We start from the raw sequence: 22,707 nt of genomic DNA, 5'->3' as shown, positions 1-22,707 counted from the left end.
AAGCACATTCGGAATTTTTTCTCACTTGGTATTGAACTTTCGCCCTTCACTTTTCTACATGATAGTGCCCAATGTCTGGCGTACACGTGAACTATTTTTTTCTGCGTACGATAAGTAACAGTGCTGTCAGCTTCTGATAAATTTCCAAAATCTCATTTTTAAAAAATCGTCTTCTTCTTCTTCTATGGGTTTGGCACGAGAGGCACAAAAGTTAACTCGTTGGAATCTGTTCCATAGCCTTTACAACGAGGTATAGTTCATGTCTCTGTGACAATTAGAAGGGGTACTAGGGCCGCCAAAGTAAATGTCTACGATTTTCTTGAAATCCATACCCGTCCTGTAAAAGAAGTGGCCCTACAGTGGCCAAACGGTCAATGATGGATGGTTGTATAAATTAAGACTTTTTTCTCAGAATCACAATATCTACAATATATCACGGTTTCATTCATTTTTCCAGAAATCCTAAATATCGTTACTGTTGTTTTCAACAATGTGGCCCTGTTGCGGTCAAACAGTCAGTGATTGGTGGCTGTGCCTATTGAGACTTTTTCTCAGGATCACAATATCTACAACATATCACAGTTTCAGTCATTTTCATCGAAATCCAGAATATTATTTTCGGCTACTTTCAAAAAATTGGCCCTGTAGTGGCCAAACGGTCAGTGATAGGTGGTTATGTCCGTTAATACTTTTTCTTAGGATCAAAATATTTACAACATATGTCACGGTTTCAGTCATTTCTACCAAAATCCAGAATATCGTTATCTTCGGATGTTTTCAAAAAAGTGGCCCTGTAGTAGCCAAACGGTCAGTGATTTTTGCTTGTGTCCATTGAGAATTTTTCTCAGGTACACAATATCTACAACACGTCACGATTTCAAGCAATTCCACAGAAAAGGATTGTGCGGGGTCTTTGTCATTTCGAAGGGAGCCATTGCCCCTGAAACTCTTTCCTCGTATAAACGACAAAACCCGTATTTCCTACTTTGAAGTCATCTTTGCATCGCCAGAGTTTCGTTTCTTTAGTGTGGCCCTTTTAGTCAAGGGGACCCTTTTTCTGAAAAGGGGCCCTTTAACCTGTTTTCCGGAAGAAAGAAAGAAAAAAAAAGGTGTCGATTTATTTTCGGTCTAGTATATCTGTACCAAGTTTGAAGAAAATCGGATGACAAGAAACTCATGTGAAGCTATCTTCTTTACACTTTCACTTTTTGGACTTGACGGGGTTTTGTCCCAAAGTCTTCAACTATTGTTAACTGCACTAATCTAAGTTCGAAGATTAGAATCACGCGTTAGTCAAACTTAATATAACGTTAAAAACTACTCCGCTTGAATTTTGATCCAGAGCCGGAAAATAAGGCATTACAAAATTGTAATTCTTCTGGCGTCAGTGAAAACAAGTCCTTACCATTTACTAACTTAATTTTAACTATACAGGGTGACCCAGCAGTAGGTATACAGTCCTATACTAATCGGCTAATTACATTTTATTTAATTTACTTATTGTTACCCATACAAATATTGACTTAGTTTCTTCATTATTTGTTCTTAATTTCTTTTCAGTTATACCTTAAGCTCGGAACAGACGGCAGCAAATACATTCATTATATTAATAAATTAAAATGTCATTCTTGATCGATGTTGGTCTGTATACCAATTTTTGGGCCACTCTGTATATAAAACAACATGAACTGACTGACATGAAATAAATAGGTACTTCCGGTTGACGTGGACAGTTGAAATTTGGCATGATCGTAGCTTTTTGGAAATAAGAGAAAAATTGCCAAAAGTAATGTTTTTTTCTTTTCTTAATTTTTAAGGGTCTAAAGGTAAGGTGAAATTCCCCATGTTATTTAAATGAGCCCTTTTTTTTCAAAAAAAAAACCTATAATCTCATATTTTAGGTATTTGGAATTGGAATAAAAATTTGAAATTCGGTATGCTTGTACATTTTTGTTAGCGTTACCCAAGTAAATCACAATAAATAAATAAATAACTTCCAACTTTATAGTAGTTTTATGAGAAACTGAAAAATCTTTTCCATGCTATTTATATGGGACATCTGCATCTCAAAATATGTACGCAATTCCGCCAGGAGAATGATGAAATTTGGCATAATTGTAGCCTTGCGGGAGTAACCCACAGGAAAATTGCCAAAAGTGAATATCTTTAGTTTTTAAGGGGTCTAAAGGAGGAATGAAGAAATTCTCATGTTATTTAAAAGGCGTTTTCTTGGGATATAAAATCTTATATTTTAGATAGTTGAAACAGGAAATGAAACAGGAAAAGGTGGGGGTCTGGGGTCCAAGCCCCCAGCTGGCAAAATTCAGGTAATATTAAAAGCGAATGACGAAATTCAGTGTTGATGAAAATGTTGATATATAAGAGATGCAAGGCAGTAGACCGGGCAAATATGGAGGGCTGGGGTCAGAGCTCCCAGCTAGCCAAAAGCTTGTTAGTATAAAAAAGCGCAAATAAAATTTTCTCTAGGCTTAGACGCTTTTTACCAGTCTAACATAAAAATGAATGTTTGCGTGTGTGTGTGTTCGTTTCTTTGTCTAGTATACAATTCACATCACTGACTTAGAATACTTCAAAGTAATTTTATCAAAGAGATCGTAGTCTGGCAAGACCGTAGGCTAAATAGGACTTTTTTGATTCGTGTGCTAAGAAGGGTGGAGGCTTAATAAAGAAAAGATGTGGCTTAAAATTTATATTAGAAAAAAAAGAGTATTTCATGTATTCCTCATGCTAAGAAAAAATAATTCGGTATCTAAATTTTATAAACAACCGGGTATACAGATATGATTTACAATCTGAAAAAATAATGCTGTGAATGTAAGACATTCTTAGAAAGTGGGAAGGGGTGGTACGTAAAAATAATCGAAAACGGCCTAGATTAGTGTCGAATCCATAGTTTTCGAGGCCTATAAGGTGATCGGCGACAGTCCCGATAACGTTTAAGCCCGAACTTACGTTAGTCAAAAACGCGCATGTCAGCTGACCCAGGAATTGACACAGGCAATTGCAAACGCGTTGCTTGTGGTTCTTTATTTTACTGAGTTCTTTAGTTCCGACAGATGCAACACCGAAGATATTACTTATCTTTTTTTTTTCTATTCAGTTTCTCATTTGGTGAATCGGGCAAAGTCAAAGACGTTGCTTTTCCTTATATATTCTACTCACCTCTATATTTTCAAATATTGTGCATAAACTTAATTCTTTCCGTGTGAATCCAAAACTTCTACTAGTCTTATACAGGGTGTTTCAAAACAACACGGACAATGTTTGGGAGGTGATTCCTGACACAAAGATAAGACAAAAAGTATAGATCAACCTGGGTACGCAATTGCTTCCTTTCGGAGTTATAGATTGACGAAAACATGAAAAAAATGAACTTTGAAGGAATTTGAAATGAAATGAAATGAAATCTTTTGAGTTTTACGTCCCACGGTTATGCCGGTTAGGCTAAAGGAGACGGTGATTATGAGAAATGAATGAGATGGTGGAATGAAGAAAGTGGGAGGAAACAGGAGAACCCCGAGAAAACCCACGCACACGGTGTTTGTCCACCCCAAAGTTCACTTGGTGGGAGCAGGGTTTGAACCCGGGACCCCAAGCACCAGAGGGGAACGCTCTATCACTGAGCCACCGCGGCCCCCTTGAAGGAATTTGAAGTTGATTTTCTGGCCACAGTTATCTTAGGATATGGGGCACCTTTGGTATAAATATCAGAGCAATCCGTGTAAGGGCACTTTTCACCATCTTGTCCGGCCCTACACCCTTTGAGACACTAAGCCCATCTTGTGCGCAAAAGGTTCAAGACTTTTTAGATTACCTGATAACTAGGCTTCACGATCCTTTTAACTGTAAACAAAAACCCAGAAATAACATTTTTTTTAAACTTACTTTCGAGTTGAGAAATAATATAGAATCGTATTTCAGTTTCATATTACGATTTAAAATATTTACGTTAAATGTCTATAATATGTTTAATTGTATGGACTCTATCCCAACAATGTCTAAACAATTAAGGAAGTAAAACAAACTACATTGATTATTGTTTCTTAGAAACCATTTTTGTTTTTTTGCTTTTCACAACTAGAAGTTACACGTAAGTTAAATAATATTTTACATGTTTTATGTAGCTAGAATGTTTTACTATTATTTCATTAACGTAGAGTATTTGTTTCAAAAATGCTTATTAGTAATAGATAACTAACATGAATTGTTTTGATTTCTTAATTGTTTCTAATTCAGCAATAACTATCTTCTTCTCCTCCTTCTGTTCCCTACTAGAGTTAGGATGTTAAGCAATATGCCTACTTCTTAACAATACAAATATGATTAAAATGATCGTGCTGAAGTACATCTGAGAACTTCTTGTTTGAATTTCAACATACTTTGTTTTGCCTATTTGACTCTATGTTGCCTATACTCTTGCTTAAATGCATAATGCTGCCTATTCTTTACATTTCCCTCAAAATAAGTATTCTATTGACGTAACTACATAGATATCTTCTTTGGAGAAAAATTTCTAAGTCCCAAGAAAATTTAAAATAACAGAAAGTAAACTTACGTTCAGGTCAAAGTTAAGCTCTACCTCGGTACAAAGACACAATGTCAGCAGGAGAAATTATGAGAAAGTTGTTGCTCAAAAATGAAAATATACCAAGTAAATTCTGCATGCTGTTCCTGGCCCAGATTACATCCCTGGAAATAGGACTGTTCTAGGTTCATTATTAAAATAATAATAATAATAATAATAATAATAATAATAATAATAATAATAATAATAATAATAATAATAATAATAATAATAATAATGTACAATCAAAGACATAATACAGATCTACCTGTAGGAACATAATTGACAACTTGAAAAGAAATGAAATGAAATCTTTGAGTTTTACGTCCAACGGTTATGCCGGCAAGGCTAAAGGAGACGGTGATGATGAGAAATGAATGAAATTATGGAGTGAAGAAAGTGGGAGGAAACGGAAGAACCCCGAGGAAACCCACGCACACGGTGTTTCTCCACCACAAGATTCACTTGGCTTGGAGTGGATTGTACCCGAAATCCCAAGCACCAGAGGTGAACGCTCTACCACTGAGCTCCCGTGACCCCTAATTCACAACTTGAATAATGCAAATATATGTGATTCTGTTACTCACATCCATAGACTGATCGAATAATGAATGGCTTTCGTGTATTGACAATAATCAATTTCCACAAACTGTGGCACGTAAGTATGTGTGTGTAAGTATGTGTGTTTTAGTTATTTACTGTGAGCATTATCTATTTATTGTTAACTATTTTCATCTATTAATTATCAAAACTAATAAAGACTAAAACTCAACCAGCACGCATTATTTTCTTTCCCTGTGTGTTAATTCTTGTGTACGTAAACACGGTAGTGAACAACAAAATTTCTTCGTTTGAGAGCTACAGTGTTCACCTTTTTCGCTGTTTTATGTAACTTTATGTAATACAGTATCATCATCATGAATGAACTGAGAGATCACTTACAACTCCACCATCTTTACCTATTTTACGTTCCCATGTTGGCCATTTTTCGACGAAACCAGTTGTTCATCTGTCTTAGATGGATTCTTAAATGCCTTCGTTTACTTCCAAACTGGGCAGCTCTCTGTAGCGGTTAGGATCTGTCAGCTTGATTCATGGCAGTTATAAGCTAGTCAACGAAATTATTATCAAGAGTTGAAGATGTCCAGAAGTCAGCGTAGCCGAAGCAGATGTGGTCAAGGTAATTTCCTACAGAACCTGAGTTTTCTATCTTTCCCTAACCAACAACTCTCTCTTTTTCGAAAAAAAAAGTATTATTCTTATTTTATGTCTACAAAATTCTGCTGTTCACAGCACGAAAAATCCCAAGGGAATACGCTGTTCGATCTTAGCACCCGCTCTTCTGATTCAAATCCCCATACCTCTATAGTTTATTCAAGGAACGTTCAGTGGCTCATGTAAACAGATACACGTGGTAATTGTTTCACTTTATTGGTTAAAGAGCCTTGGAACATCCATGCGGCAGAAGAAAATAGTCCATTGTCAAATAAGCTGTTTTTCAATGTTTTTGTTGCTTGTAAGGCTCATTACCAGAAATGCAATTTCCTTACAGTTATATAACAGAAACAACACGGTGTCTAAGAACTAAATTGAATTAATGCAATAAAAGAGAATACGCATGAGCAGAAAGTGGCTTTGACCCACCTTACGCGCGAATCACGGTTTACAGTATGGCTGCGTGTGAGGAATATGTAAAACACCGACAGGGTACAAGCACGTGCTTCTCGAAAGAAGCGCTGACCGATAGCCAATCATCCGATGACTGGCGGAGTAATACCATTCTGTAATGTTTACATCAGGATCAGAAGGTTCGTTGAATGAACTTTAATTGACGGTGTCTGGTTTAAGTTGGATAATTATATCCTGGTGTTCGAAACAGCTCCGTAAATTCTCCAACTTTCACCATACTCTTTAATAAATACCTTGTCATGTGCAATTCCAACAATTCCTTGCGACAGACTCCCAAACAGTGCCGAATTTAGGGTGTGCACCGGTGCACGTGCACCCCCCTTCGTTGTAAATATATCTAAAATGAGAAGCTAGCAGTGAAAATAGCAACACTTTCCGAAACTTTTTGCCATCATGTCTCCGTTTGGAGCATGAAAGCAGAGCAGAGCTTTGCAAAAGCAAGAGTTTAAGTCGATTTCCTGAAGGTTGGAGGAAAAGGATTCACCAAGCAAAACAACATTTTGTCCTGCATAGCAGTTGCAACCCTCTTTAAAATACTCTCCTCTGTTCTATGTACCAGCGTTGTCAGGGTTAAAGAATACTGTCACATGTCACTTTGAAGAGTTTCAGTGTGACTGGTTATTTTGGTAGTTATTGGTGCACCCCTCTCAGACAATCCTGGATCCGGCTTTGCTCCCGAATGTATTAAATGAAAATATATATATATATATATATATATATATATATATATATATATATATATATATATATATATGTGTGTGTGTGTGTGTTTAGACATTTATATATTCATATGGCCAATAATTTCTTTTCTCGTACTGTTGTTTGTAAAATGTGTAAAGTAACACATGTGTAAAGTAAGTGTGTAAAAAAAAAATATTCATTTAACTTTCTTGAGTTTTAGTCTTTACACAACGAATAAAAATTATGATTAAAAAAAAATAAATGTCTCTTATATACTCGCAGACAAGAGTATTTGGAAGTCAAAGTTTGGTTATAACATCTATTGCCTTGCTTGGTCGCAATAATGCTAGGGTACTTGATTTACGGATCGTAGACATCTAACTACGTATATCCGATATAAGCATTCCCCCAGCACAACATATATGGCGAATTTGATTGACCGTTCCCTGGGAAATAGTCTAGGTATTCTTCCCAGTGCGCAATTTTATTGGTTTGCCTACCGTGTTGGAGGTAAGTGAGAAAAACAAATTATAACACTGCATAAAGAGATTACTCTTGACGAACAATACCAGCAGACAATTTAGCAATGCTAACGCTATTAAGTACATGTTGCTAATCACTCCAACATTATGTGTGTCCTGGGCAACCTCCCATCTTTCGTAGCTAATTGTGTCAGTTTAGAATGGTTCTAGTAGTTGCCCCTTGAAATTTTATTAAGGAATCAAATAAAAGGTACGAAAGGAATCTATTGTTCAGTTCCTAATTCAAAACTCACTGATCTTCTAGAGGCGGATAGAGCTTCTTTTCCTGGTATAGATTAATCAGCCTTCCTCTCTTACTCTGCAGTCACTTCCTTTTCTGTTTAAATATATTAAATCAGACACGACCAGTTAAGTACTTACAGTGTGTAAGAGAAGTACGAGTTGTTCATATGGAATGTGTTTTCATGTTACAGTAACTCTGTAGCATGAATGCACAAGTACTTTATAATACCAAACATTGAACATTATTATGCCAATAATTTACTAATATTCTGTTTACAGTTGGATGAAGTGCACATGATTCAGTTTGCTGTCTCTTTTACATGCTATTTGTTGGCACTTAACTGTAAAAACCTAGACAATAATACCACTTCTACGCAACTTTCATTACATATGTGTAAATAACTTAAATTTATATGTAATTTCAGTATTCTATCAAGCAAACAGAATGAAGACATCGAAAGTGATGAAACAAGCGATTTCTGAACGTCCGAAACCTGAATCTATACGCCCCGATTTCAAGCAATCTACACCAGTGACCTCCGTGTCACGTACCACGTCCAGTCCCTCGACTAGACTAAAACTTGCTGGAAGCCAAAAGAGCACTTCCACTATGAAGCCTGATGAGAAAGCTCCCGGAAGTAGCGATCCGTTCACTGATGAAATAATACAGAGTGCTGAAGAGTATCGAGACCTCCAAAAATTAACTAAGATGATGAAACAAAAGTTGGGTCTCTTTCGGACTGGCTCTAACAGTTGTAGAACTCAATCTCTGTACATTCCTCGTCCAAAAGTAATCAAGAAGTCTAAGCAAAATAATAAAATTTCCGTTGCACCTGATTGGAAATCATTGATGAGACAAATTGCTCATAAGTCCTCAGTTTCAGCCAAGAACGAAGTAAAATGGTGTGAAATGTATCAAAAAGCTCTCGATCGAAAACAAGAAATAAAACAAAAAATTGACCAAATAGTGAATGAATGCAAGGAGCGAGGAGAAGGCGATGAGTATATAAAAGCTATTTATACATTATTCAATGGGCGTTCTACGTGGCCTAAGTCCGAAAACACTAATGTCCAATATGTTCGTAATTGTAGTAAGTCAGCTAGAAGAGCTCTGTTGATATATGGAAATGCTATGAGTCATAAAGTCAAACGTAGAAGAAAACGAACGCTACTTCGTAATCAACAAACAGTGACAGCCGCTGCACCTCTCACATCAACAACAGGGAATAATAACAATCAACCGGAAACTGGACTATCACTGCCTTCACTGATGTCTTCAACTTCATGTTTGCAAAATCCTTCTCAGGATAATGTAATTCCGACATTAGGCGAAGAACTCCAAGATAAAACATTTATGAGACAAAGCCAAACTACACCTTCAGATGCATTTATCAGGCCGAAGTTTAACTTACGACATGTGTACACAAAAAATGACGCTGAGTATACATCGATTAGAAACTATCTAAGTCTTGAAACGTTCCCAAGTGACCCTACGTTAGAATCTCCAACTGATACATCACGTTCGTATTATTTGCCAAGCGACGTAGTATCAAAAATTATAAAAGGCACTCTTCCAGGTTCAAAATCAAGGAAGCAGAAAATGGCCGAACGACTAAAGAGGATATATGGAATTAAAAAACAACGTCCGTCACGTCTGAAGAAAGGACTCAAGAAGAAAGGTAAAATCCGTCCTGGTATCAAGAAACAAATGGTATCGTGCCAACAGAAATGTGATAAGAAAACAGAAGAAAATAATACAAAATCAGTGAAGACTGCTGATGGCATAAAAGCCCTTCAAAAGGTAGATGCTAAAGATACATATTCTGGAAACAAAGTTAAAGAAGGAAATTATTCACAAAAAGCGTCAGAGCAAACGAAAAATAAAAATAAACCTGTTCATCAAGAAAAAGCAAGTAATTTCAACAGAAATGTTAAACCAAAGGATTCTGTCCAAAATAAACCATTTCAAACTGCTCATCAGAAGAAAAAGGTTCAACAGAAACGAGCAACTCCAGAAACTCAATCTCCTAAAGCTTCTCCTCCTATTTACCAGAACCAAAAAGGAAAGGTACAGAAAAATCAACCAAAGAAAACAACGGAAGAAATAAAACCACGTTGCACCAGACTAAATCGTTTGCTTTCATCTTCACCAAGACCTCTTGAGACAACTCCAGTTCAACACACACGTCGCACGAAAGTCACAAAGAAACCTTTTAAGCCATCGCCTGTAGAGAAAAAGTGTGCTTCTGATTTAAAGAACTCGAATTCCAAAAAACCTCAAATGAAGAACAAAGACACTAACAGTGAAGACAAGAAAGAGAGGTTAGTTTTAGAGATAAGTGATCTATCCCGAGAACACTGTTATCGAAGTATATGTCAGAGATGGCTTCAAGGCAAAGTTCCTTATGCATTGTCCTCAAAAGAGGAAATCAAAGTCGTTAAAGAGGATAGGAAGGATAAGAAACGTGTCACAGATGACGAAAGCGACAGTAATATCACAACTTCATATGATGGACCAACTACAATCTCTAATATGCATCCATCCAAAACGTTTACAGTAACTTCCGATAGTAATAATACAGATCTCTCAAAACTGCATGCTGGAGAGAATGAAACAATTGAACATAAAAAACATACAAAACTGACTATGGCAAACAAGGAGAAATGGGAAAAGAAAGGATTGATAAGGAAAAGTAACAGAAAGCAATATGTAAAGAAGAACACAACACGTAAAGATAAATGCAGACAACCAAACTCACGCTTAGATGAACCAAATGACAAGAGTTCTTTCCTAAATTATCATAACAACGAAATATCTTCCAATGAATTAGAGGAAATAAACACAGTTTCACAAGAGAACCGGAGTGTTCCTCGTCTTTATGGAATTCGCTATAATAGAACCGCGAAAAAACTACGGTCCGTAAGGACAAACAGCTCGTCTGAAGCTCAAAGTTTGAGTGACGCTAGTACTTCTGCGACATATACTATAGCTTGTAAGTACTCTGGTGCTTATCGATCATCATCACCAAGTGATACAGAGTATTCAACTACCTCACCAGCATTGGCACAGCATGAGCTCAATACTTACCTTGAGTCACTGAAAAATTTTCCGTTACCAAGTGAAAATCAAATAACCACCAAATATACTACATTTACTAGTGGTAATCATCAAGAGATTAGTTGCACCAACATTTGTGAGAAAACACCAGCAAAAACAACCAAGTCCACACGTCGTCTGACAGCAGAACAGGAAGCCATAAAGGTTTATGTTTTGAAGGTAATTGCACATGTAGTAGCTGAACGTTTGCAAAAGTCGTCGAATCAAGAAACTGAAAATATTCCTTCAACTCAAGATCCGTCAGATGCTACAGAAACTGCTAATCCTTCAGCAGATGTAAAGACTGAAAGAGACTTCATCCCACCAACTGAGGATAACGCAACATTTAAGCAAAATAAGTAAGATAATTGGAACTACCCAAATTCATGTATGGATTAACCTAATTGTTGTTCTAATATTTAATTTATGTATTTTGTGAGATTTTGCAAATCTTAATCATGAGTCGTGTGTCTATTTCTTTACTTGTGCCGAATAATTTGAAGGTGGAAAATTAACGCGAATAATGATCTATTATGAAATGCGGATGAACGTCAACTTATTCATATTATTAATAAATTATGGAAATCTGATGATATTTCTCAACAATTTTGTGCTCTTAAAAGTTTGTAAATGACGAAGAAACCCTCTCCCCATCTCTATACAAGATATTTTTTTCTAAACATTTGTAACAATAAATCTTTTACACTATAATTAAGCGCTTTGTTTATTTTCTCAATTTTGTAGCAAATGAAGATATTGAAAAAAAGATACAAATTTTGCATTTCACGTTCAAATTATCATTGATTTAACCAAATAGAATATAGATTGATTAAAACGTTCAAGGGATTTTTGTAACTGAAAGATGATCATTAGAAGATATCAAAGTAATGAAGGCGGATACTCATATCGAGAGACGTTGAAAATTTTGAGTATCTGCTGTCATATTCTCCGAGACTTAATTAATTTTTTTTTAAAGTCAAATTTTACAAATTTGAACATAGAACATTGGATGAAATAATAATAAATACTGAGAAAAAATAAAATTTAATTTTCAAACTATTTCTTTCACTGGAGGGCTTCAATTTCAGCACCACCTTTTCCAGAAATTAAAAAAAAAGAGAGTTCTTTAAATAAATTTCTCATCTCAATATCTCTTGTTTTTCTATACGGGGGCGCGGTGGTTCAGTGGAAGAGCGTTCACCTCCGGTGTTTGGGGTCTCTGGTTCGATCCCAGCTCGCGCCGTGTGGACTTTGTGGTGGACAAACACCGTGCTCGTGGGTTTTCTCGGGGTTCTCCCGTTTGCTCCCACTTTCTTCATTCCACCATTTCACTCATCTCTCATTATCACCGTCTCCTTTAGCCTAACCGGCATAACCGTGGGACGTAAAACTTAAAGATTTCATTTTTTCATTTGATTTTTTTGTTTTTCTATAGTGGACTAGTCCCCATTTTATTAGTTTTTAAAACAAAAAAGGCTTGGCTCTAAGCTTGACCACAAAAAGCGGAAATTTAAACAGATGTGGCTAATTTACATATTGGTGTCTAAGTCGTACACTATATACGTAGTATAGAAATGCGTTTATAAAACTTGCCCATTAGTAAATGAAAATATGTAAGATCAATGAAACTTTTTTGCTACTTTTTACTAAAGAACTAAGTTATTTGTAATAGATCTGTAATATGTTACTGATGAATAAGTTCTCATAAGAGTAAACCTGCACTAGTATTATTTTGAAATTATCTCTGTCTCATGTATAATCCAGATATTTTTTCTACTCCTTTGATTTGATAACGTCAACTACGGTACTACGTATTTTTCTCTTTAGAGTTCAATCAAAACGCATTGCACTGTTAGGAAGAGGTGCTAATAATTTTCTTGGTATCCTGTAGTTATATGAAAATCGTTTAGACCTGTTTTCAAGGTTCAAAATTAAATTTGCTACTAATTAAAACATTTCATTATTACTTTGTTCCTATCCCGCAAGAATCTTTTTATTATAATTTCTTACAAATTACAAGTAAAGATCCAACATTTTTGCATATATTATTGTCATGTATTACATACTATTATACATGTGTACATTTCAAACAAGACGTAATACAGCTTTTGAATATTTGAATACACACAATAGTAAAAGACTAAAAAGGGAAGTACTAGAAGCGGTACCCAGGGACCCGCATGTGTTATATATCGTTGGAAAGGTCACACCGAGTACACACTATATTGAAATATCTCGCTTGAATAGGGCCTGTAAAGGGTCGTGGTAACCATTTGAATATCAGAAGAAGGCACGCTCCGAAACACCAGAAAAAAAAAAAACTCGACAAAATAAGAAGCTATGATGTAATTATTTTGAAACGTGATATATATAGGTTTAAAAGGTAGCTGAAGGCGAATCTGACATCTAATGTTTACAAATCAAAATGTCGAATCCAACATGGCGGACACAAATATTATATAAAAAAGAAGCTATGGATTTAAAGAAGCATGATCTCCGCCGGAAATCAAACCCGGGTCTCCCACGCCAAAGGCGCATACGCTAACCGCTTAGCCACGAAGGAGCTCGCAGACAAAATGCAAAACACTGCTATGGAACTGAAAGCGGGTAGGCTACGTTGAGGTTTTCGTTGTCGCTGAGTACGAATTCAATGTTAAAAGTGCAAAATGCAATATGACGAATCCAATGTGGCGGACAAAAAGTGCAAAAAATATGTACAGCACGGACATATGTGATTCTTACACATGTAGTAGAAAAATACCTATAGCACAGCGGGGATGTTCTTTACCGTTCTTGCCTCCCTATGAAGGACAGGATTTACAATTAACGTGGGTTCCGAAGCACGGATTGGAACCTGAAGCTGTTATAACTGGGTTGTCCTCAGACCATCAACCAAGATCAACTCTTAGAGTACAGCGTAGCCAGAAAGTCTCTTTACACCTGCACTTAATTTCTCCGTTGCACTAAAAATACTTAATAACTGTTTCTGGTCGACTTGCGGGTGAGCGCATCACTGACGCTCTTAAGTTTTCTACACACGTTTCCTTTCGGGTTGATGGGACGACCAGAATGAGGATCATACAAAACACTTCCCAGGCGAAAAGCTTTCTTCTCTCATCTAATCAGTCTGACGAATTGGTGGCTCCTTACCAAACCGTTCGCGAAACTTTTCCATCATGTGTGGCGTATTTTCGCTGTTGTGCTTCTGTTCATGGACCCACACAAGCGCTCCTCGAAAGTGAAGTCGCTGGTATCTGCCATTGTTGTTCACCAAACACAGAAAGGCGAGACAATGAACTGGTCAACGCACAGACTTTATTCTCCTCCCTTTGCGGAAAGTCGTGTGACACTTACGCGGCAATTCACGTGAAGATCAATGATGCCATATCAATAATCAGGGTGGGAGGTTCAAATCTTAAATACATTAACTCCTTACATTGTTACACATATTTAGTTCATGTGTAAAGGGATTTTCTGGCTACCCTGTACTACACTATTTAATCTCCAGGAGAGTTGGATTACAGGACCACTGCTAAAGGGCTTACTGCACCATATTTGATTGTGATCTCTGATGACGTCTCCTACAGTGTCTCATAAGAAAAGAATAACTTCTATTCCCGACTTACTGTAGTCTAGGTATCTAAGGATGAAATAAGTCATAGTTAGAGACCGGATGTTTAGGCATTAAAAACCTGGAAAATAGGCCCTAAAATTTAACTCGTAATAATGAAGATAAATAATCAATACAATAAAAAAAAAATAGATTCAAGTCATAGATAATGTTCAAAAAATATAGAAACATACCTGTTTGTTAACATCTTTTACTGAATATATAAAAACGAAGCTTGATACCCATTCCATTGTAATGTAACACATGCTTGTGTTTACAAGTGTGTGTGTGTGTGTGTGTGTGTTATTTATATTAAATAAATTATATATTTTTCCAATGAAGTCTTATTTTGAAGAAAATGCACAGAATAGGCAACATTAGGCACTAAAGCAATTATTTAGGCAGTAAAGGGCGAAATAGGCAAAATAAAATTGGCTTAAATCGAAACTATAACCCTTCGTATAAACTTTAAAACGTTATTTCTTATCGTATCTTTAATATTAAAGAATAAGCATTTTGCCTAACATCCGGTCTCTAGAAATAATAGAGTTTTCTGATGGTGTCGTTCATTTTTCGCGTTAGATTCATTTAGTGTTTGGGATGACGCTTAAAATGTGCTGGTATTTATTTATCTAATGTAAATAAAATATAGTCTGTTAGTGTGTTTGTCTCTCTGCGGCTTGGGGACCGACGAGTGGATCGAGAGCTACCAAATTTTGGTCATAGGTACCTTGGTCCAAGCCCCAAACCATGGCGAAGCGCTTTTTTTTTTTTTTTTTTTACAATTCGAACCAGTGGGTCTCATGTCGGTCGTTTGCCGGAAAATGTAAAATTAGTAGAAAATGACCGATATTAGTGTCAAATTCATAGTTTTCGCGGTTGATGAGATAAATAGTGAATCTCCGATCGCATTAACTTTCAAATTCATCTCAGTCTTTTCGGGGCCGGAGGTTACCGGGGGAGATACCGAGACATGTAAAATTACTCCAAAATGACCGATATTAGTGTCAAATCCTTAGTTTTCACGGTCGCTGAAATGAAAGGAGATACTCCCATAGGTGCTAACTTCCAAATATATCCCCCATCTGAAGAATGGGTATTTTCAGATAGATTTTAATAAAATTATGAATTTTAAGGAAAACATTTTATGAAAAATACGCTTTGAATCTTGTGAAGTTTACATTAATTCATTTTCTATCTTAATCACTAAATGTCTCAATGGAGGGCCAATGTATACAATATAGCTCATAAAAGAACGTTAATTACATAGTTATTGGTAATATTTAATTTTTCATGATGCGAAAGCTACTCTAGTTTTAAAACGAAGTAAGTACGTTCGGACAAATCAAACATTAGGTGGTGCACGTAAGTTCAAAAATAAGTTTGAGTTTTAATGTGTCCTGGACCTGCCATTGCCCGGTCTCAACAAAAATATCGACGGAGGAAAAAAAGAAAAAAGTTATTCTGGTATATAGTGAAAATCGAAAGAGGTTAAAAGGACAAAACGGCGTATATATCGAACCTTCAATGCATTGTTCTCTTTTCCTGTTTTTATTATTACTAGCTGAACCTGTGCTATCTACTCAGCGCATCGTTCTGTTATGATCATGAATCTCCTTCCCACTGTGCATGTCTCAAGTAAGTAAAGGATAGGAGACTCACAAAGGAAGTGAATTGCTATATAGATGTTGGAGTGAGTTTGTAGAAAATTCGTAGAAGTAACACGATATCAAGTGGAAATGTTTTCTTCTAATAATCTATATCCGTCCGAGTACCTCTCACTGTGTCTCTTGATTCCTTTGAAGTTACCAGGATGTAATTGGTTTTGCCATTCATATTTAAGCAAAGCGAGTGCAAAGTCTGTCAACCCGTCATACGTAACTTCTCTCCTGGTTGCCTAACTCCATAGTTTCGGCCAGCAACAATGTGTGGGTTCAAAACGGCCACTAAAATGTTGAATAGAACAATAACGACACGGTTTCTGAAAATTTGAATGTGAACTGGACAATCTACAAAAAATTAAAAAATAAAAAAAAATACGGAAATTTGTGAGAGGCTGTCAACACTGTTACTTGTCGTACACAGGAAAAAATATTTTCACGAGTACGACAGACATTGGGCACAATCATGTAAGAAAATGAAGGGCGAAAATTCAATACCAAGTTCCGAACGTGTTTCCTACGAGAATCGCTCTGTACAATTTTTTCGACATTTTGGTCTACTCTAACGTTGGCAGCCTTAGAGACGCCCCTAATTGTTAGATATATACCCATACCTCGTTGGAAATCTTATAGGACACAGATTTTAACGAGGTAATTTTTGTGTCCCCAGTACCCCCCCAAAAAAAATCGAAGTTTGTGGGACTAGGGCAACACTGTTATTTGTCGCACGCAGGAAAAAATAGTTCTCACATATACGCCAGACATTAGTGACCATTGTACAAAAAATGAAGGGCGTATAACAAAGGAGCAAAAAACTTCGGAACATCATCCCTACGTGAACCATCCTGTATATTTTTCGATGGCAGCCCTTGCGACGCCTGTAATTGTCACATAGATATGAGTTATACCTCATTTAAAGAACAATGAACATAGATTTCAACAAGGTAACTTCGGTGCCCTCCTTGCGTATGACAAATAATAGTGTTGACATAGCCGCACAAACTTCGAAGTTTTTTCCCCAACTTGTTGACTTTCTTCTTCTTTTAGGGGTTAGTCATGAGTGGCACAAAAGTTACCTCATTGGAATCTGTCTGCTATGCTTTCCAACGAGATATGTCTTATATCTCTGTGACAATTAGGAAGAAGTTTCCCCCTCCCAAATGCTGAGGGGGAGGGGAAACTAAGACAGCGATATTTTCCCCTCTTCCCTTTCGCTGTGGGACTCCCTATGTAACAGAAAAGCATACCGTTGGAAAGTTTCGTCCTTCCTGAAGAAATACATCCAAATCATCTCTCTAGGTTAATTAGGGTCCGAACTATGGAGGTTTAAACTGCTGGCTTAACCCTTGATCCGTCCGTCCTGAAAAAGTTAAACTGAAGTTCGCTGCAATGACATTTTACTGTAATCTCTTGTTGATATCTCGTAATTTTTTTCCCTCCGCTAAAGTGTACCAGGAAATAATAAAAAAAAATCCATTATCTTCGGCAACATTGCCATGAACAGGAGTTTAATTCTTTCGGACGAGCTCTTCGGTAAGTTTAAAAGTCATATTTGGTGATCATTTTTGGAGTGAGAATATTCTTATATCATGTTAATGTTAGCCAAGTGCTGAAAGTACCAATACTTCCGTGCGTGAGTTTCGTCGTGGCTAAGCGGTTAGCGTAGGCGCCTTTGGCGTGGGAGACCCGGGTTCGATTCCCTGCAAGAGCTATGTGGTTTGGATTCTACGTTAATCAGTAGGTCCACGTGTTATATAGCCTCGCTGCGGAATGGGGCGCTAAACTTAACAACCACTTCCATACGTTTCCAATCCTATACCTAATAGCAATAACGAAGTAGTATTTTGTAGTAACATTTGCATCTAGGTATAGGAACAGAACTCGAGAATAATATCTGCGATCCCTGGTTCGATCCCAGACCATGTTAGTTGCTGGTGGACAATATCATGTTCGTAGATTTTTCCTTTTCCTCCCACATGCTTGTCACTACAGTTCTTTCATAACCATTCACCCGTCTTCTTTAGCCTAAAGGACACACCTGTGGAACGTGTAATTTTTATTTCACTTCATTTCAAAAGTCCAGAATCTTCGACAATACTGTGTGTCATTAAAAATACTTTAATTCCTTTGTTATCTTAATTAACAGTGAGTCGCCATCTCCCTTCGAAGAAGGAAGTCGGCAATCTCTCTTCCAAAAAGAAAAATCAATGCAACACATTACTGCGATTTGTGGATATCATGAGATTTTTTTTTAACTGTTAAACCGCAGACGATAACGTCGTCTCTTCGGGAGGGATATATATGGTAAACATTGGTTATGATTGATACACATATATGGTCTATGAGATTCGGCACATCATGAGATTTTTTTTAAAGGTTAAGCCGATCAAAGGGTTACGCCCTTTCTTCGGGATGATCATGAGATTTTTTTTTTTTTTTTAATTACACAATGCTAGCATGCTGAAGGCATGCTAGCCCCTTACAAGGGTTACGCCCTTTTCTCGGGAAGAGAAGGAATAGTAATATGGAAAGTAGGCAGCAGGGATGGTCTAAGTGATTTAATAATTTATATTAACTTTATTGATAATAAATTAAAGAGTATGAAAGTAGCATAGCAGACATTATGGCCTTTAGCCATAATCATTAGGATCGGTGATGAGATGGAGATGAGACTGAGGTGCACTGAACGCCACAACACAGTAAAGGCAAGGGTTAGTTAGACGAATGCATGTTATCTTCCGATCCTGGGGCTGCTCAGGATCATGATGAGAGACACAATGAGCCCTGTTAGAAGAGATGGATTACTGTGCGTATGATGGGAAGATGTAGTGCGAATCTGAATGAATGGCAAAGGCAGCTGCGATGTCTTGATCTGGATGATTTGGTGGGAGTGAATAACGGTATAAAGTAAAGAGGAGGGAGAGTGGCGGGTGGCGAACAGGATGTTGTGGAGCATAATCGATATCACTGTGTAGGATATCAAGGAAAAGGGGATGCTTCTGAGCCAGTCTATTGGTGATGTAGGAAAGTCGAAGTTTTTCAATGTGGTACAGGATGTGAGGAAAGGGGATGCGATCATACAGATCTTGTGTAGGACTGGGTAGCTTTATACGATATGCAATACGCAGGGCGTGTCGTTCTAGGATCTTCAGCTTGTTGTAAAAGGTTGAATGTGCAGCGACCCAAGCTGTGAACCCATAGGTGAGGACGGGTCGTAGGAACACCTTATATGTTGTCAGAATGGTATCTGCTCGTAGGCCCCAAGTTGTGCCAGAAAGTCTGCGAAGAAGATTCAGTCTATTGTAGGCTTTAGTGATAATCTGAGCTAAATGAGGACGCCATGTGAGGTGGGTATCGAATATAACGCCTAGGTACTTGACGTTTTTGGTAGGTTTGATGGGAGTATCAAGAACAGTAAGGTTCAGGCGTGTTGGGTTTCTATGGACGCGGGACCGTCTCTTAGGGTCAAGAAAAACTATGGCTTGAGTTTTCTCAGAATTTAGGCGTAATCGCCATTTCGAGCACCAATTAACAAAGATATTGATGGCAGATTGGAGTGCTGTGTTCAATTGATGGATCGTTTTGCCGAGAGCAAGAAATGCCGTGTCGTCTGCAAACTGGAAGAGATGTACATTTGAAGGAAGTGGAGGAAGATCGGCAACGAAGAGCAGATACAAAAGTGGAGATAATGCTGAGCCCTGTGGAACTCCGGAATGAATAAAGACAGGGTGTGATAAGGAGTTGTTTACAGATATGTATGTTATGCGACATGATAGAAAGTTGAAAATGAATCGGATGTAGCACATTGGTAGTTTACAGGACAGAAGCTTAAAGAAAAGCGCAAGATGCCATACCTTATCGAAAGCTTTCTCAAGGTCGAAGAGAAGTAAACATGATGGCTGTGAGCGATTAAAGTGATTCGTAATGATATTGGTAAGGCGTAAGAGCTGGTCATGAACACCAATGCGAGGACGGAAACCTGCCTGATGGAGTGGAATGATGCGATGGCGAGAGAAATGTGGATGAAGTCTGTTAACAAGAATGCGTTCGAGAATTTTGCAGAAAACAGTGGTTAATTGGATTGGACGGTAAGATGATACTGAGGTAGCTGGCTTGTTAGGTTTTAGAAACATTAAGGTCTTGGAGGTTTTCCAATTGACGGGAATGATACCGGTACGTAAAATGAAAGTGAAAATATGCGCTAACAGGAGCAGTAAACAGAAAGGACTCTCTTTAATGTGACGGTAAGTGATAAGGTCCATGCCTGGAGCAGTGTTACGTTTGCGAGCTGTGACTTCACGAATTTCTAGAACTGTGATAGGCGTGGTAAGTTCGTGATGAGCTGGAAAGGTATGCTCTGTACTGGGTTGAAGATGACGAGATTCAACATTAAACGTATATGCAGGATGGCGTCGTTCAGATCTTTCAGGAGGAAATGGCGTGAAGATGGTTTGGAGGTGATTCGCAAAGGCATCAGCTTTGGCACTATCTGAGGTGAGTGGATGATCATCGTCAATGAGAGGATAAGGTGTTCGAGTGAGTTTGCCAGTCAATGCATTAAATCTCTTCCAGTATTTGGTAGGATGTGAAGTTGCGTCCAGTGTATTGCACGTTTTGACCCAGTTTCGAAGTTTATAGGCTATAACGTAGTTTCGAACCGTACGTTGGAGTTGTCGGTGATGGCGGAGAGCCTCCTCGTTCTTTGTACGTACGTAATCTCGGTAAAATTGTCGAGAACGTCTGATCATGTGAAGGTATTGAGGTGGTAATCGAGGACGCCATGGATGTACTTGCGAGGTAGGTATATTCTCGGCAGATGCTGTATGGATAGAAGAGGTGATAGTATCCAGCGCCGAGTATAGTTCATCCTCAGTATTTGGTGGCTCGAGATGTTCAATCTTAGAAGTGAGATGAACTCTGTAGTTATCCCAATTAGCTTTGTCAAATCTAGGGACCTCCCTCGGTGGAATGTTTACAGAACAGGGATGTCGAAAGGAACGTTTGATAGTTAACTTGACTGGAAGGTGGTCGCTGCCAAGAGGGTCTAAGACTTCGATATGGCATTTACCGGCAAGGGTAGTTGAGGTGATGACAACATCCGGTGTGGTATCTGAGACAGGGCGTGTTGATTTTGGAAGTTTATGCAGAATGCAAGGTATGCGTGTTGTAACGAAGTCCTGGAATTGAGCCTTCTGGTAAGCGGGTCTACTATGAATGTTAATATCGGCCATGATAATGAAGTGGCGAAAATTGTTTGCGATATACTGAAGAAAGGAGTATGGCATTGCATGGCCGGGCCGAACGTAGATGGTCGCCAAGGTGATGTATAAAGCTTTGAAGTAGACGGTTGTGATAAGATATTCTGGAAGGTTGGAAATAGGAGCTTGGAAAGTACGATAAGATAACTGAGAAGCAAATCCAATGAGTACGCCGCCATTGGCGCGGAGGGCTGGTGTTTGATTGTCGGCTCGAAAGATCTGGTATCCTGAGAACTTACAAGACATACGAGGTGTGAGATGCGTTTCGTTTAGTAGAAACGCTGATGCATGTTCTTCCAGAAGAAGTTGTTCGAAGAGACATTTATGTTGATTGAGAGAACTGATATTGAGAAAGATAATAACGATATCCATAAAGAAATTCATAATCTTAAACAGATGTTTCCAAGCGGGTGGTGTGAAAGTGAACTCGTTGACCTGTGTAGGTGGCATTGAAAGTAACGTTGAATATGCAGCGGGCAGCATACTGTACTTGTTGGAGTACATGCGGCCGTAGAAAAGGATGCACGTTTTGTAGCGTTAATGTGATGAACTGAAGAAGTTGAGATACTGTAACAGGCTGAGAATCAGGTGGTACATTGGAGGTAGGCGTGGAGTTGGTTGTTGGTTCACTTTGAGTGCGAAGTGGTGCCACTAAGTGAGGTTTATCCGGTGAAGGTGCGGGTCGAGCTTGACACTTAAAGCTATAAGTCGGGTGTTGTTCAGGACAAGCGGAGCACTGCGGTGGACGCTGCAGGTTCGGACAGGTACGTGTGGAATGAAGTCCAGCACAGTATCCACATTTCAAGTTATTCCTGCAGTTAGCGGTGGTGTGCGTGTTATATTCTTGACAACGCTCGCAACGGATTGGTACTGGTCGTGCAGTGCGTGATGGCTCGACACGATGCCGCTTGCGATAGATAAAAGCTCCGTTATCAAGTAGCTGGTTGATGGTGTCCTGCGTTTGAGATAACACTCGGACCATGTAAGTGGGACTTCGGTCGTTTCGAATGCGGATGCACTTGGAAACTTTGTACCCTTCTTCTGTGAGTTCTTGTAGAATCTCATCATCAGTAAGGTCAGGATTTACACCTCGTATGACCACGGAGAAGGCAGGCGTGCGAGGTGGAGGAGGCGGCTGTTTGATTCTCCGGTCAGTCAGTTTAGTGAGCTGTGCATTCTTGCCGAAAATTTCATAACTAAACTTGTTGCGAATAGTGGTAGCCAGATGTTGATCAGGAGATTTGATGATCATCCCATTTCTGGTGGCAACAATTTGTGAGATCTGAGCTCGCCGATAATATTTAGTGAGCTGAAGATAGATGTGCTTTTCGTTCTGATATTTCGTGTCAAAATTTGTAAGTA

The 22,707-nt window shown here is 38.1% G+C and overlaps 1 protein-coding gene across 1 annotated transcript; it reads right to left on the bottom strand.

The window, feature by feature from the left end:
* Positions 1-18,888: 18,888 nt before the first annotated feature.
* On the bottom strand, positions 18,889-21,729 carry LOC145674196 (uncharacterized). Its single transcript, XM_081744029.1, has 2 exons — positions 20,294-21,729; positions 18,889-19,366 (listed from the first exon to the last, which is right to left on the bottom strand). Exons 1-2 carry the CDS (start codon positions 21,727-21,729, stop codon positions 18,889-18,891), a joined length of 1,914 nt encoding a protein of 637 aa, XP_081600155.1.
* Positions 21,730-22,707: the final 978 nt, after the last annotated feature.

This window comes from Thermobia domestica, chromosome 17 (assembly GCF_964235325.1).
Source record: "Thermobia domestica chromosome 17, izTheDome1.hap1.1, whole genome shotgun sequence".
NCBI classification, from domain to species: Eukaryota; Metazoa; Arthropoda; class Insecta; order Zygentoma; family Lepismatidae; genus Thermobia; species Thermobia domestica.
The sequence above is the reverse complement of the archived record's forward strand: the minus strand, read 5'-3'. Positions and strand labels throughout refer to the sequence as shown.

What these genes read in the sequence shown, in the direction of transcription:
- LOC145674196 (XM_081744029.1), bottom strand. Translation starts at nt 21,729, where the DNA reads ATGAATTTCTTTATGGATATCGTTATTATCTTTCTCAATATCAGTTCT. An exon ending in CCTTTCTGTTTACTGCTCCT is followed by an intron (nt 19,367 to 20,293) that starts GTTAGCGCATAT and finishes TCTTCTTCGCAG; the next exon opens with ACTTTCTGGCACAACTTGGG.